At 37.9% G+C, this 14,124-nt stretch overlaps 1 protein-coding gene across 2 annotated transcripts in view; it reads left to right on the plus strand.

The window, feature by feature from the left end:
* Nucleotides 1-14,124, plus strand: part of LOC138736690 (uridine-cytidine kinase-like 1) — a 111,312-nt gene that overhangs the window by 12,809 nt on the left and 84,379 nt on the right. For both annotated transcript variants that reach the window (XM_069886584.1, XM_069886583.1), the window contains exons 2-4: nt 7,487-7,686; nt 10,940-11,046; nt 12,882-13,052. In XM_069886584.1, coding sequence (XP_069742685.1) covers nt 7,487-7,686; nt 10,940-11,046; nt 12,882-13,052 — 478 coding nt within the window. The remainder of the gene's footprint in view (nt 1-7,486; nt 7,687-10,939; nt 11,047-12,881; nt 13,053-14,124) is intronic.

The raw sequence follows: 14,124 nt of genomic DNA on the forward strand, positions 1-14,124 counted from the left end.
TAGCACCACTGAACTCTTGGGTTCAAATGGTTTATCAAGTCATTGATTCTTTTTTGAGGAGTCACGTAATGGAGTAGTGGCCGGTTGGGAAAACCAGTTCTCTCAAGAAAAAAAGGAAAAAGGTTATGAAAAGACAAAGTACAACAAAAATAAAATAAATAGAAGATAAAGTTACAGAGAAGAGAAAGAAGATGGCACCCAAGAAGGAGAAAGTAAAACAACCACAAAAAAGAAGAAAAGTCACTGGAGAAGAAAGAAGAAGGCCTTACCTGCAACAAGGAACAGGGAGCTGTGATGGCGAGGAACGCCCAATCCCCGAGGTTGATGCCTGCCCTGCGGAGTCGCGACCTCCTGACCGGTGGACTTCAAAAATAGCTCTCGAGCCAGACAAAAATATGCAGTGTGCAATCAAAGGAAAAAGAGGACACCGACGGGAGGGGGGCTCAGCAGAGGAGCGGGCAGCCACAGCACAAACAGCTAAGGGACGCCCAACACGAGGGCGCTCATCTGGAGGATGAGGAAGGCGGAAGGGGAGGGAGCGAGGAAACAGATGAGGGAGAAAGACCAAGGGGATCAACGGCAGGAGGCCCGACAGATGAGCAGCCCAGGAGGGGAGGACCAACAGAAAGAGCCCAGCAAGAGGAGGCCCGACAAAGAGATATAAGCAGCTCATCAGGAAAAACACAAGAGACACAGACACAAAGAAGAGAAGAAGACACAAACACAGGTACAGACACAGAAGAAGAGGAAGAAGGCCAAGATCTTCTCAGAGAAATAGAAGGTAAAACAGGTGGACAGAATATAGGTAAAGCCTTTTTTTGAAGAACAAATGAGATCATGAAAAGAATGATTATCATTAGAATAATGAAAAGAGCAGAAGATAAAATGCAAAGTTTAGAACTGATCATGACAGAAATAGGGAAAAGAGTAGAGAATGTGGAAGAGCGGGAAATGGCTGTAGAAATAGAAGTAAATGACTTAACAGAAAAACTGGAAGAAAGAGACAAAAAAATTAAAGAGGCATAAGAGTTGTTATCTCAGAAAATTGATATATTGGAAAATTATAGTAGGCGAAACAACATAAAATTAGTGGACCTGAAGGAGGGTGAAGAAGGCACAGACATGATGGAATTTATAAAAGGATGGATCCCAAAGGTCCTGGGAATGAGAGAAATGCAGGAAGAAATGGAAATAGAAAGGGTCCACCGAGCACTAGCTCCGAAACCGCAGACACATCAAAAACCAAGATCCATCTTAGTAAATTTTTTGAGATATACGACAAGAGAAAATATACTGAAGTAGGCAAGGAATAGAGAAGATAATAAGCCATTGGAATACAAGGGTCAAAAAATATTTTTTTACCCAGACATAAGTTTTGAACTCTTAAAGAGGAGGAAGGAGTTTAATACAGCAAAAACGATTTTATGGAAAAAAGGTTATCAATTTATGTTAAGACATCCAGCCATGCTTAAAATATTTATACCCGGGAGCAAAACAGACTGTTCTCAGATCCGGAGGAAGCACAAGAATTTGCAGAACGTTTGCAGAACAGAAGAAGAGATGAAGTGATGTAATAAGAATGAAGAACGATGATAAAGTATATGTAAAGATGTAAAAACAATGAATATGTAAAGAACTAAAGAGGGAAAAGAGAAGGGAAAGAAGAAAGTAAGGGGGAAAAGAGCTTTGTTATATGGGTAAAAAAAAAAGTGTTTTCTGGGGCGTCTGGAGGGAGAGGGAACAACCTTCACTGCAAAATCAGTTGACGCTTGCGAGCAAGATTGCAATCCAAATGTAAAGGGGAGTTGTGGTTGCCCGGCAAAGGATAAGGGGCAACTCAGAGAGAGGGGGGGAGCATTTGGGGTTAGGAGCATTTGGGGTTAAGGTATTATTGGGTGTGGGAACTGTTGGGGTATTTTATGTTTTAAATGTGTTGTCATACATTGAGTTTAATAAGGGAAAAACTAAGAGATGAAAATGCTAAAAAGGGGGGAGGAGGTGGAAAAGTGGTGTAAGCAAGATAAAAGATGACCACATTGAACTATATGACTATAAACATTAATGGAATACATAACCAAATTACAAGGAAGAGGCTACTAAATTTATTGAAGAAGGAAAAAATAGATATAGCATTTGTGCAGGAAACGCATCTAACTAAAGTGGAACATAACAAATTAAAAAGAGACTGGGTAGGACACGTAGTGGCAGCATCCTATAATTCAAAAGCTAGAGGTATAGCCACATTAGTTAACAAAAATGTACCAATCAAAATAGAGGAGGAAATAATAGATCCAGCAGGGAGATAAAGTGATAAAGTGTCAGATATACTCAGAATTTTGGAATTTGCTCAATATATTTGCGCCTAATGAGGAGGATCAAAAGTTTGTGCAGGATATTTTTTTGAAGATTGCAGATATACAAGGAAATATATTGATAGGAGGGGATTTTAACCTTAATTTGGATCCAATGTTGGATAAAACTGGACAAAAGACAAGTAAAAAGAATAAAGTAGCTAAATTTATGGTTAAATCAATGCAGGAAATGAAACTTATGGATATATGGAGGAGGCAACACCCAAGAGAGAATGAATAATCATATTATTCGAGTAGGCACAAAACATACTCAAGGATTGATATGTTTTTGTTGTCGGCCCATATTCAAGGGAGAGTTAGGAAAACTGAGTATAAAGTTAGACTTCTATCAGATCATTCACCCCTGTTATTAGCAATAGAACTGGGGGACATCCCACCAAGAACATACAGATGGAGGTTAAACTCCATGCTACTTAAAAGGCAGGAATTTAGAGAGTTAATTGAATGCCAAATTAAAACATATTTTGAAATAAACACAAAATCAGTGAAAGACAAATTTATATATGGGACACAATGAAAGTCTTCATTAGAGGACAGATAATAAGTTATGTAACTAAGATGAAAAAAGATTACAATCGGGAAATAGAACAGTTGGAAAGGGAGATAGTAAGTATAGAAAAGGATCCAGGAAAAAGGGATGATATAACGAAAAAGAGAGAATTGGTGGACAAAAAAAAATGTGAAGCATTACAAACATATAAGGTGGAGAAGAACATGATGAAAACAAAGCAAAAGTATTACGAACTGGGAGAAAAACACATAAAATATTAGCCTGGCAACTTAAAACAGAACAAGCTAAAAGAACTGTATTGCCATCAAGGAAAAAGGACAAATTGCATATAACCCAACAGAGATTAATGAAAACTTTAAGGAATTTTATGAACAATTATACCAAACTGAGAACGAGGGGAAAGATGATAAAATAGAGGAATTTTTCACTAAAATTGAACTGCTGAAATTGCAAGAAGAACAACAAAACAAACTAATAAAGCGATTTGAAATAGAGGAAGTACAGGATATATTAAAAAAGCTGCCAAACAATAAAACAGCAGGAGAGGATGGATTTCCAATAGAATTTTATAAAACATTTAAAGAGTTATTAATTCCTCCTCTCCTGGAAGTAATGAACCAGGTAGAAGAAACACAAAACTTGCCAGATTCTTGTAAGTCAGCAATAATTACAGTAATACCAAAGACGGGGAAGGATCCATTAACACCAGCATCATATAGACCAATATCTCTACTTAACTCCGACTACAAGATAATAGCGACATTATTAGCAAACAGATTGACCGATTATGAACCAAAAATAGTAAAACAAGATCAAACTGGATTTATCAAGAAAAGACGAACTGCAGATAATGTCTGCAAATTATTAATCTAATTCATGCAGTTCAAGGAAATAAACCAACAGTGGCTGTTGCTTTAGACGCAGAAAAAGCCTTTGACAATGTAGAGTGGAATTACTTATTTAAAGTATTACAGAAGTTCAATCTACCAGAAAAATATATAAATTGGATTAAAAATTGCATAATGGACCGTTGGCAAAGGTAACAGTAAATGGATATGTATCGAATCAATTTAAATTAAGTAGGTCAACAAGACAGGGATGTCCATTATCCCCCTTATTGTTCGCCTTAGCAATAGAACCTTTGGCAGAACTGATAAGAATAGAAAATAAAATAAAAGGGATAAAAATAAAGGAGGAGTATAAAATCAGCTTATTTGCAGATGACACCATAGTATACCTAACAGAACTAGAGATATCAATAAAAGAATTACATAAAAAATAGAAGGAATATGGAGAAATATCGGGGTAAAGATCAATGCAAATAAAAGTGAAATGATACCAATGAATAATGTGGATTATTCCGAATTTAAAAAAGAATCACCATTTAAATGGCAAGCACAAGCAATCCGATACCGAGATATCAGGTTAGATAATAACAAGCCACTTGTACAAACTAAATTATCAGCCACTAATAAAGAAATTGCAGGAAGACTTAGGACATTGGAAAGAATTACCGCTAACGTTGATAGGGAGGGTAAGCTGCATTAAAATGAACGTGGTCCCAAGGATACAATACTTATTTCAAACGTTACCAATTCCCTTAACAGAATTTTTTAAATGAACTAAAGAGAATAATAAGGAAATTCTTGTGGAAAGGGAGGAAACCGAGGGTAGCATTAGATAAATTAACAGAGAGGTATAACCAAGGTGGTTTGCAGTTACCAAACTTTAGAAATTATTATAGAGTCGCACAATTAAGGTATTTATCAGATTTTTACCAGACAAGGGAAAAACCAGACTGGACTAGATAGAACTAGATAAAATAGGGGAGAAGGTACCGGAACATATACTTTATAGGTGGGATGAAAAGTTGGTGCATCATTTACTTAATACATGGAAGAAGATCCACTTAGAAAGGAAAAAAAATGAATGACCAAATAACAAAATTATTATTGACGCAAAATCCACTAATCCCTTTGACAATAGATAACCTTTCCTTTAGAGAATGGGAGAGAAAAGGAATCAAAAGAATAGAAAATTGTTTTTTGGGAAATAATTTATTAATATTTGAACAGGTGAAGTACAAATATGGAATAACTCATGGTACAATGTTTGCATATCATCAACTGAAAGCTTATTTAAAGGATAAATTGGAAAACAGATTGAGATGAATATGTGATTACAGACACAATGATAATTAAAAGATTTATAACGAACGTACATTAAGCTGCAAGATGAGGAAAATGATGAAATAAACTATAAACCTAAACAAAAGTGGGAAAAGGATCTAAACATAAAGATAAAAAATGAAGTATGGGAAAAGTTATGTTCTGGAACTATGAAGAATACAATAAACACAAGGTTACGCATAATACAGTATAATTGGTTATACAGGGTATATGTCACTCCTCAAAAATTAAAAGAATGGGATTCAACATTATCAGTTAGATGTTTTTGCTGTAAGAAGGAAATGGGAACAACAGTACATGCAATTTGGGCATGTACGAAATGAAGACATTTTGGGAAGAACTAAATCAGATATTAAATAAAATCACAAAAAATAACATACCAAAAAATCCAGAGATCTTTCTTTTAAGTACATATGAAGTAAAGAATTAGGCCTCAAATTGGATAAAGTGCAAAAAAGATTCATTATGATAGCCTTAGCAGTAGCAAAAAAATGTATAATGTCAACTTAGAAAATGGAAGAGAGCCAGAGAATACAGCAATGGTACATGGAAATGAATAAATGTATTCCATTGGAAAAAATAATATATAATTAAAAAATAAAGTCATATTATTTGAACAAATTTGGGAACCAAACATGGAACATAACAGAGAGAGCTTGCCTCGGACCTCCATCCCCTAAAATGATAAGATAAAACGACTAGATTCAGTGTGTAACAAATAGATGACATATTTTTCTTGTTTATTTTCCTTTGTGTGAAGATATTGTTTTATCGTTTTATTGTATTGTATATGTTGAATATTTATGGGTTTTGGAGGGGGTGAGAAGAGGGGAGGGAGGGAAAGGGGGGAAAAAAGGGAGAAAATGCCACTGTATATTTAATGAAATACGTTTGTACATATTTTAGTTGATTTGGTTCACAGTGTGAAAAATAAAAAATTATTTTAAAAAAAGTCTGATTCTTTTTTAAGTCTAAAATGCCAGCAGGATGAGGTGTTTAACCAGACCAATTATTTTTTTTCTTTGGCTTGGCTTCGCGGACGAAGATTTATGGAGGGGGTAAAAAGTCCACGTCAGCTGCAGGCTCGTTTGTGGCTGACAAGTCCGATGCGGGACAGGCAGACACGATTGCAGCGGTTGCAGGGGAAAATTGGTTGGTTGGGGTTGGGTGTTGGGTTTTTCCTCCTTTGCCTTTTGTCAGTGAGGTGGGCTTTGCGGTCTTCTTCAAAGGAGGTTGCTGCCCGCCAAACTGTGAGGCGCCAAGATGCACGGTTTGAGGCGTTATCAGCCCACTGGCGGTGGTCAATGTGGCAGGCACCAAGAGATTTCTTTAGGCAGTCCTTGTACCTTTTCTTTGGTGCACCTCTGTCACGGTGGCCAGTGGAGAGCTCGCCATATAACACGATCTTGGGAAGGCGATGGTCCTCCATTCTGGAGACGTGACCCATCCAGCGCAGCTGGATCTTCAGCAGCGTGGACTCGATGCTGTCGACCTCTGCCATCTCAAGTACTTCGACGTTAGGGATGTAAGCGCTCCAATGGATGTTGAGGATGGAGCGGAGACAACGCTGGTGGAAGCGTTCTAGGAGCCGTAGGTGGTGCCGGTAGAGGACCCATGATTCGGAGCCGAACAGGAGTGTGGGTATGACAACGGCTCTGTATACGCTTATCTTTGTGAGGTTTTTCAGTTGGTTGTTTTTCCAGACTCTTTTGTGTAGTCTTCCAAAGGCGCTATTTGCCTCGGCGAGTCTGTTGTCTATCTCATTGTCGATCCTTGCATCTGATGAAATGGTGCAGCCGAGATAGGTAAACTGGTTGACCGTTTTGAGTTTTGTGTGCCCGATGGAGATGTGGGGGGGCTGGTAGTCATGGTGGGGAGCTGGCTGATGGAGGACCTCAGTTTTCTTCAGGCTGACTTCCAGGCCAAACATTTTGGCAGTTTCCGCAAAGCAGGACGTCAAGCGCTGAAGAGCTGGCTCTGAATGGGCAACTAAAGCGGCATCGTCTGCAAAGAGTAGTTCACGGACAAGTTTCTCTTGTGTCTTGGTGTGAGCTTGCAGGCGCCTCAGATTGAAGAGACTGCCATCCGTGCGGTACCGGATGTAAACAGCGTCTTCATTGTTGGGGTCTTTCATGGCTTGGTTCAGCATCATGCTGAAGAAGATTGAAAAGAGGGTTTGTGCGAGAACACAGCCTTGCTTCACACCATTGTTAATGGAGAAGGGTTCAGAGAGCTCATTGCTGTATCTGACCCGACCTTGTTGGTTTTCGTGCAGTTGGATAATCATGTTGAGGAACTTTGGGGGACATCCGATGCGCTCTAGTATTTGCCAAATGATTTAAACATGTATGAATTAACAGTGAGATAACATTAAATTAAAGCTTCTGTCTAATATGATATGTTTTCTATCCTAGTGGCAGTGGTGAGGATTCCTTGGAGAATTTATTCTCCCGACTACCTTTAACTCCATCTCTTTCTCCACGGAAAAGAACCACAAGTCAAAGCAAGTCTGAGCCACCACTCCTGAGGACTAGCAAGCGCACCATCTACACTGCAGGACGACCTCCCTGGTACACTGAATCAGGAACTCCATTTAAAGAAGCTTTTGTCATTGGTGAATAAACTCTCCTAATGTGCATTAACATTTTGTAGCAAAAGTTTATGAATGGGGATAAGCTGCTTGGCTATTTAGTGAAATAATGGCTTACCTTAATTTTGTATCGCTAATTCACTTAACAAAAATCCATCATTTTTATTTTAGAACTTTTCTGTAGTCCTAGTTCCAACATGGGTAAGAAAGGAGTTCCAGATTTCTGTTCCTTACCCTTAAATGGCCTGATTCCAAGTTTTAACCTTATTCAGAACCTTGTTCTGAACTTCCCCTTTCGAGAAAATGGATTTGTCCTCACCCCAACAAACCTTTAATTGCCCAAAATGCTTCAGGTATCTCCATCTCTTTATCTACTGTAGTCAAAGAAGTGTAAATGTGGACTATGCAATGTGTTGCTTTTAATTAAATATTCTTCCCCTTGACAAAGTGTAGATTTACCCAATTACCTTTGTAGAACCAGCAAATTCTTTATGAGATGCTGTGTCTAATAAACCAAATAAACTTGAACCTGACTTTACTCAACATCTTAAATATCATTTTTTGTATTTCATCAGAGTGAAAGCTGATATTCCAATAGACTCTTAAATTACCTGTAGATCTTACCATTAACCTTTAATGATGCACAAAACTGTGGCCTGAACAATGTTTTGTACAGCTGCAACATGGCATCTCAGCACTTGTTCGCAGTCCTTTGGCCTCTGAAGTCAAGCATGCTTTATTCACTTTCATATCTACCTGTGTCATTGTTTTCAGGGAGAATGAACTTGCATCCCAATGTCCCTTGGTACATCATCTTTCCTGAGGACCCTACTATTTATGTAGTATTTGATAATTACAACATGGTATTAATATTTGTATCAAAAGCTTTGGTAAACTCTATATAATTTACTGGGTGTTTAGGGAGCCCATATTAGTAGCAGAATACCTACAAACTAAAAGAAATATTAATGTAAAAGTAAGTTTAATTGTTAATTGGTAGAATTTAAATCTTGGCCATAAAAAATCTAGGCAAAGTGGGTTAAAAAATTCTATTTTTTTGTTCAGATGCTTGCCACAAAGAATCCTGAAGGAAAGAAGAGAAAAACATTGTGGAGTCAGTACTCACAAGTGCTCATCACTAATAAAAATTTTATTGGGCTGGCCTTAATTTCAGTTGGGGGAATGAGAGAAAAATAATTTATTGTTCTTCGGTGGTAGAAAACATAAAAATTGCATGACAATAATAGGACCTCTTGAAAATGTGTTAGGCATACATTGTAGCCATTTATAATCTCATGAGGGGCATTGATAAAATAATCATTACCTTTTCTCCAGATTAGATCAATCTAAAACTAGAAGGAATCTATAGTGAAAGGGGAAAGATGCAAGAGGGACTGGAGAGGAAACTCCACACAGAGGATGCTGTGTATGTGGAACAAGCCACTTGAAAGAATTATTAAAAAAATGAGAATATTGAACGGTTCAAAAGGTTTTGGACAGATAGATACATGGATAGGAAAGTTTAGAGCAGTGGTTCTCGACCTTTTTCGGTCTAAGGCCCACCTGGTTCCAGCCAAACATGTCATAAGGCTTCTTCAGGTGCATTCTCCACCAAGAATGCACCTGCAGAAACAGATTCAGACCTGTGGAATGGTCATTCAGGTGATAGCTTTGAAAGCACAGCACTGGCCATCTGAAAGGGACAGGTTCGCGGGAGGCGTCTCAGAGCACACTCTAGCTCCTGTCCCTTCAGGTTGTCAGAGTTGGGATGGCTGGGTGTCAGCCACACTGATCCCACTGCCCCGCTCTCTCCCCACAGCCCTATATCAGTCCCCACACTGTGGGGCGGCTGGCGCGGGAGAGGGCTGCCCCACAGTGTGGGGACTGATATAGGGCTGTGGGAAGAGGGCGGGGCAGTCGGATCAGTATGGGGACAGCCCGCGCCGGCTGCCCCTGCCCTGACATCCCGTGCCGGTGGGCAGGGCCAGCTGGGAGGGGGGCTGTCAGTCGCTCACCAGCTGATTGTCATCCTCTTAGCATCTGGTTTCAGGCGGATGCATTCAGATGCCGGGTGGGACCTCAGTGCTCCGGCAATTATCCCTCCCAGAGGAGGGTTACAAAGTTCGCCTCACATGCATCTCCTGCGCTTTCAAATGGCCTCCCAACAACCGCATATGGGCATAATATGCGGTTTTACATCAGGGGATTTTGGCCACCTGAAAGTGCCTCTAGGCTCATTTGTGATAATGACTAAACAATATTTTAAAGTCAAAGGCAGTATGGTAAGAAACACATCTTTATCTAATTTAAAATATTTTATTTAACATATTTAAAGACCCACATGGACATACACTATGAAGGACATCCAGCAGGTGTGAGTGACTTGGTTGATGTGGACGTGTTTCCATGCTTTAGAACACTGACTCTCAAACTTCTGAATCACTTCTAGATTTTTATTCTTGTTGGGGGGGGTGGGGTGGGGGGAAAGAGGATGATTCTGTATAGAAGACTGTAGTAAATAAAGACTTTCAAATAATGCAAATGATCTTTAAATTAATTCTCTAAATGATTTCTACTTTCAGCCTTGTAAAAATGACAAAAAAACAACCGACAGCTTCAGCCTGACCACAGTAAATTAAGTGTTCTTTTGACCTATTGGAATTAATGTGTCTGTTATTGTGCTATATGTCTAAATTTTAAAATGCCATCTCAATTTAGGATTTAAGGAGGGGGGGGGGGGGAAATGTAGGAATTTTGAATTGGCAAATTTTAAAAACATTATTTGAGAGATACTTGGGGGAAGTATAATAGGATCTTTTAGAGACTATTGATAGCTGCGTGGATAGGACTGATAAAAATGGGAGGATTATACTGTAGAGAAATTCAAGGCAGTTGATAGAGTAGGTTATTAGGTCAGCACAACACAGCCTGTACTGTGCTGTAGATTTCTATGTTCTGTGTACCCTTATAATTAATTTGTGCCTATAATATTGAACACATTTTTAAATAATTAATGTTAATTTAGAAGTACAGCTGAGTAACACGCTCTTCCAGCCTACAAGCCCACGCTGCCCAAATACACCCATATGACCAATTAACCTTTTTTTGGAATGTGGGAGGGAACCCATGCAGACACTGGGAGAAAGCACAAATTCCTTGTATACAGCAGCAGATTTAAATCTGGGTTGCTGGCGCTGTAATAGTGTTGCACTAACTGTGCCACCCACAAACTGACCTATCTGTCCACTTTTTAAATTTCAAAATGTGCTTTTTACAGGTTTGTGTGGGGGAAGTTCCTCTGGCAAAACCACAGTGGCTAACAAGATCATTGAGGCTTTGGATGTTCCTTGGGTGGTTCTGCTTTCTATGGATTCCTTTTATAAGGTAGAATCAAGTTATTTGTAGCTGCTGTAGTTTTAGAATGATTGTGAAGTATGAATTGTTTGAAATTCAGTCACTGTGTTCACGAAATTGCTGGCGATTAATTGAGATTGTTCCATTTGTGACAAACTATTTGATGCTGCTTTTGATATTGCATAGCTCTAGGAAGTTCTTAACAGAATAAGAAAGGAATTGTAATCCAGCAAATGTCTTTTTGCATTGAATTCACTTTAGGCTGTCATCACATCCATCTCCTCTTAATCTTTTATTCTATTGACTTTATATAGTAACTTAAACTGCCATATTTTCCTTGTATTTGAAATATTTATCTGAATTTTCTCTCTACCCATATTTTGAATCTGTCATCAAGATAATTAATTTGGTAGTTTAAAATTTTTGAAGCTAGTTTATTTGAGTAAGAGATTACACATTTATAACAAAATCAAGGGTACTCTCATCCATGGAGAGCTGTGGAATTTGCAATAGGAAATCTTCAAAATCTAGGTAAGTTAAAGGTTATGTGGAAGGAAAGTGGAATTGAATTCAAGATTGAAGCCACCACAAAATTATTGAATAGTGAAACAGGCACAAGAAGCCTAGGGATTCTCCTATGATCTTGCTTTGTTTTAAATCAAAGTTTAGATCACAAAGGTTTTTTTTGTTCTGTAACTAAACAGCCTTCATGACCTTGACTTAATTTTTACCATCTTAATTGCACTTTGTGGTGTGACCAGGAGTGCATTCCTGTCAATATCTGAAGTATAGCAACATACTTTTTTTTATTGGAGATGGGCTATTTTCTGTCTATGTTCTAATCCAATCTGTGCCTCTTGTGGCTTTTTTAAAAAACTATACAAGACCTGATTGTTTACATGGAATGTTTTAAACCCCTTTTTCTTGACTATTACTCTAATGTATACTGCTGCGCATTTGTTTTCATTAATTTTACAAACTGGATTTGCTCAGTCAGTTTTAAACTATGTATTTCAGTCCTTTTAAATCTGATTATGTACATTTTTATACTTTTCCTCATTGCTTTATCTGCACTCCTCTTATGATGCACAACTGTGGTTTTCAAACTTTTTCTTTCGAATTGCATTCCATTTTAAGTAATCCCTATGCCATAGGTGGTCTGTGATTAGTAAGGGATTACTTAGGTGATACTTACTGATTACTTAGGTGATTACTTAGTGGGGGGGGTGGGGGGGGAATTTTTTTTTGAAAACTACTGATCGACAAGCTTTTAATGATCTTTAACATTGTTTAATTTGCAATTTCCACATTCCATCAGCTTTGGTTAGTTAATTGCTTCATTCTCTTATTTTGTGTTTCTGTAATTTTTGGCTCTCTAAGTTGATTTTTCCCCACCTATTTACCTTCAACACAGAATTGTGTCAGTTTTAGTTTGTTACATTATTTATCTGAAACCATTGTGGCAATAATGGCTTTTGAAATAATAAATGACTTCCCTGCTATGTGCCACATTATCTGTGGTTTGTTGGCCTGTGGTTGTAGCCTTGGCCCATGATTTTACGTGTATGGTACAGTGGAACCCCGATTTAACGCGATCCAATTTTACATAAATCCTGATATAACGCGATAAATCATTGGACTCAGGCGTCAGGCTGCCGCCAGGAGCAGGTACTTTGGGCTGGTGCAGGGACAGTCCGTTTACTAAAATTAATTTGTGTTTTAATTTCAACTGTAACTACAACCATTTATTGAAACCCCAATTTAGTGCAACCCTGCTTTTTTTGGGATGCAATATTTTTAACCGGACTATAGCATTATAAAGGGGTTCCACTGTAATAGCTTATTTATATTCTTGTCGTTGACAGGTCTTAAACAAGGAGGAACAAGAATTAGCTGCTGAAAATGAATATAATTTTGACCATCCTGATGCCTTTGATTTTGACCTAATCATACATACATTGAGGAAGCTGAAGAAAGGGAAAAGTGTGAAGGTTCCAGTTTATGATTTCACCACACACAGTCGAAGAAAGGATTGGGTAGGTTTCAGTTTTGATTCCTTTTAGAAAGAACACATGAAATAAGAGCAGGTGGAGCTGTGTGGTTCCTTAAATCTATTTCCCCATTAAATAAGATAGCAGCAGTGTTGATCTAACCTTGGCCACAGTTCCATTTCTTATCTATTCCCCATTACTCTGACTCCCTCATTATCCAAAATCTAATTCTTATTTTTATGTTCAGTGATTCAGCTCTATAGGCGGATAATTCAAAAGTTTTTAACATCCTTCATTTGTTTAAAAAAAAGTATTCCTTATTTTGAACCAAGCTTCATTCTAGGTTCCTCATGAGAAGAATTATCTTCTCGATATCAATCCACTCAGGCATCCTTTGTGTTTTCATTACTTCAATAAAATCATCTCTTGTTCATCCATTGAGTATAGCCCCAATTACTCAGGTTTTCCTTGTAATATAATCCCTTCATTTGAGGAATCAAGCATCATTAACTTTTTCTGTACTGTGACCAATGTATCTGTATCCTGTCTTAAATTTAATAACTGAACTCTACACAATTCTCCAGGTGTGGCATCACCAATGTCCTGTTTGGTTGTAGCAAACTGCTCTACATTTATACTTCATCTTTGTAATGAAGGTCAACATCACCTTGACTTGCTCTACTGCATGTTGTTTCTGTTGAAAGCAACCAGGTGTCTTCACAAAAGTATTTAGTAATGCCACTAGATCAAAGTGGATCAGCTCATTTTTCTTCCAACAATATACTCCAACTCTCAAATGTTTACTTGCGTCCATTTTTAGAACCTTGGGTGAAAATTAGTCAGTTGAAGTAGGTAACTAACTATTTTGGTTTGATGTTAACATCACTCTTGCCCTAAATTTGCCATCATGCACCAAATGTGCAAGTTTGGGGAGTAAAGCACATGTGAAATGCTGTAAAATCAAAAAGATGAACTTTTCTCTATTTTTAATGCTTCATTTGAATAGGCTGCGATAATACATCCAAAATTAATTTTATGGTGAACTGAAAGTATTTATATTGATAAAACCATAATAACAAATTTAATTTGTCTATACTTTTTGTATTACAATAGAAAT

The sequence above is a fragment of the Narcine bancroftii genome, chromosome 6 (assembly GCF_036971445.1).
Source record: "Narcine bancroftii isolate sNarBan1 chromosome 6, sNarBan1.hap1, whole genome shotgun sequence".
Lineage (NCBI taxonomy): Eukaryota > Metazoa > Chordata > Chondrichthyes > Torpediniformes > Narcinidae > Narcine > Narcine bancroftii.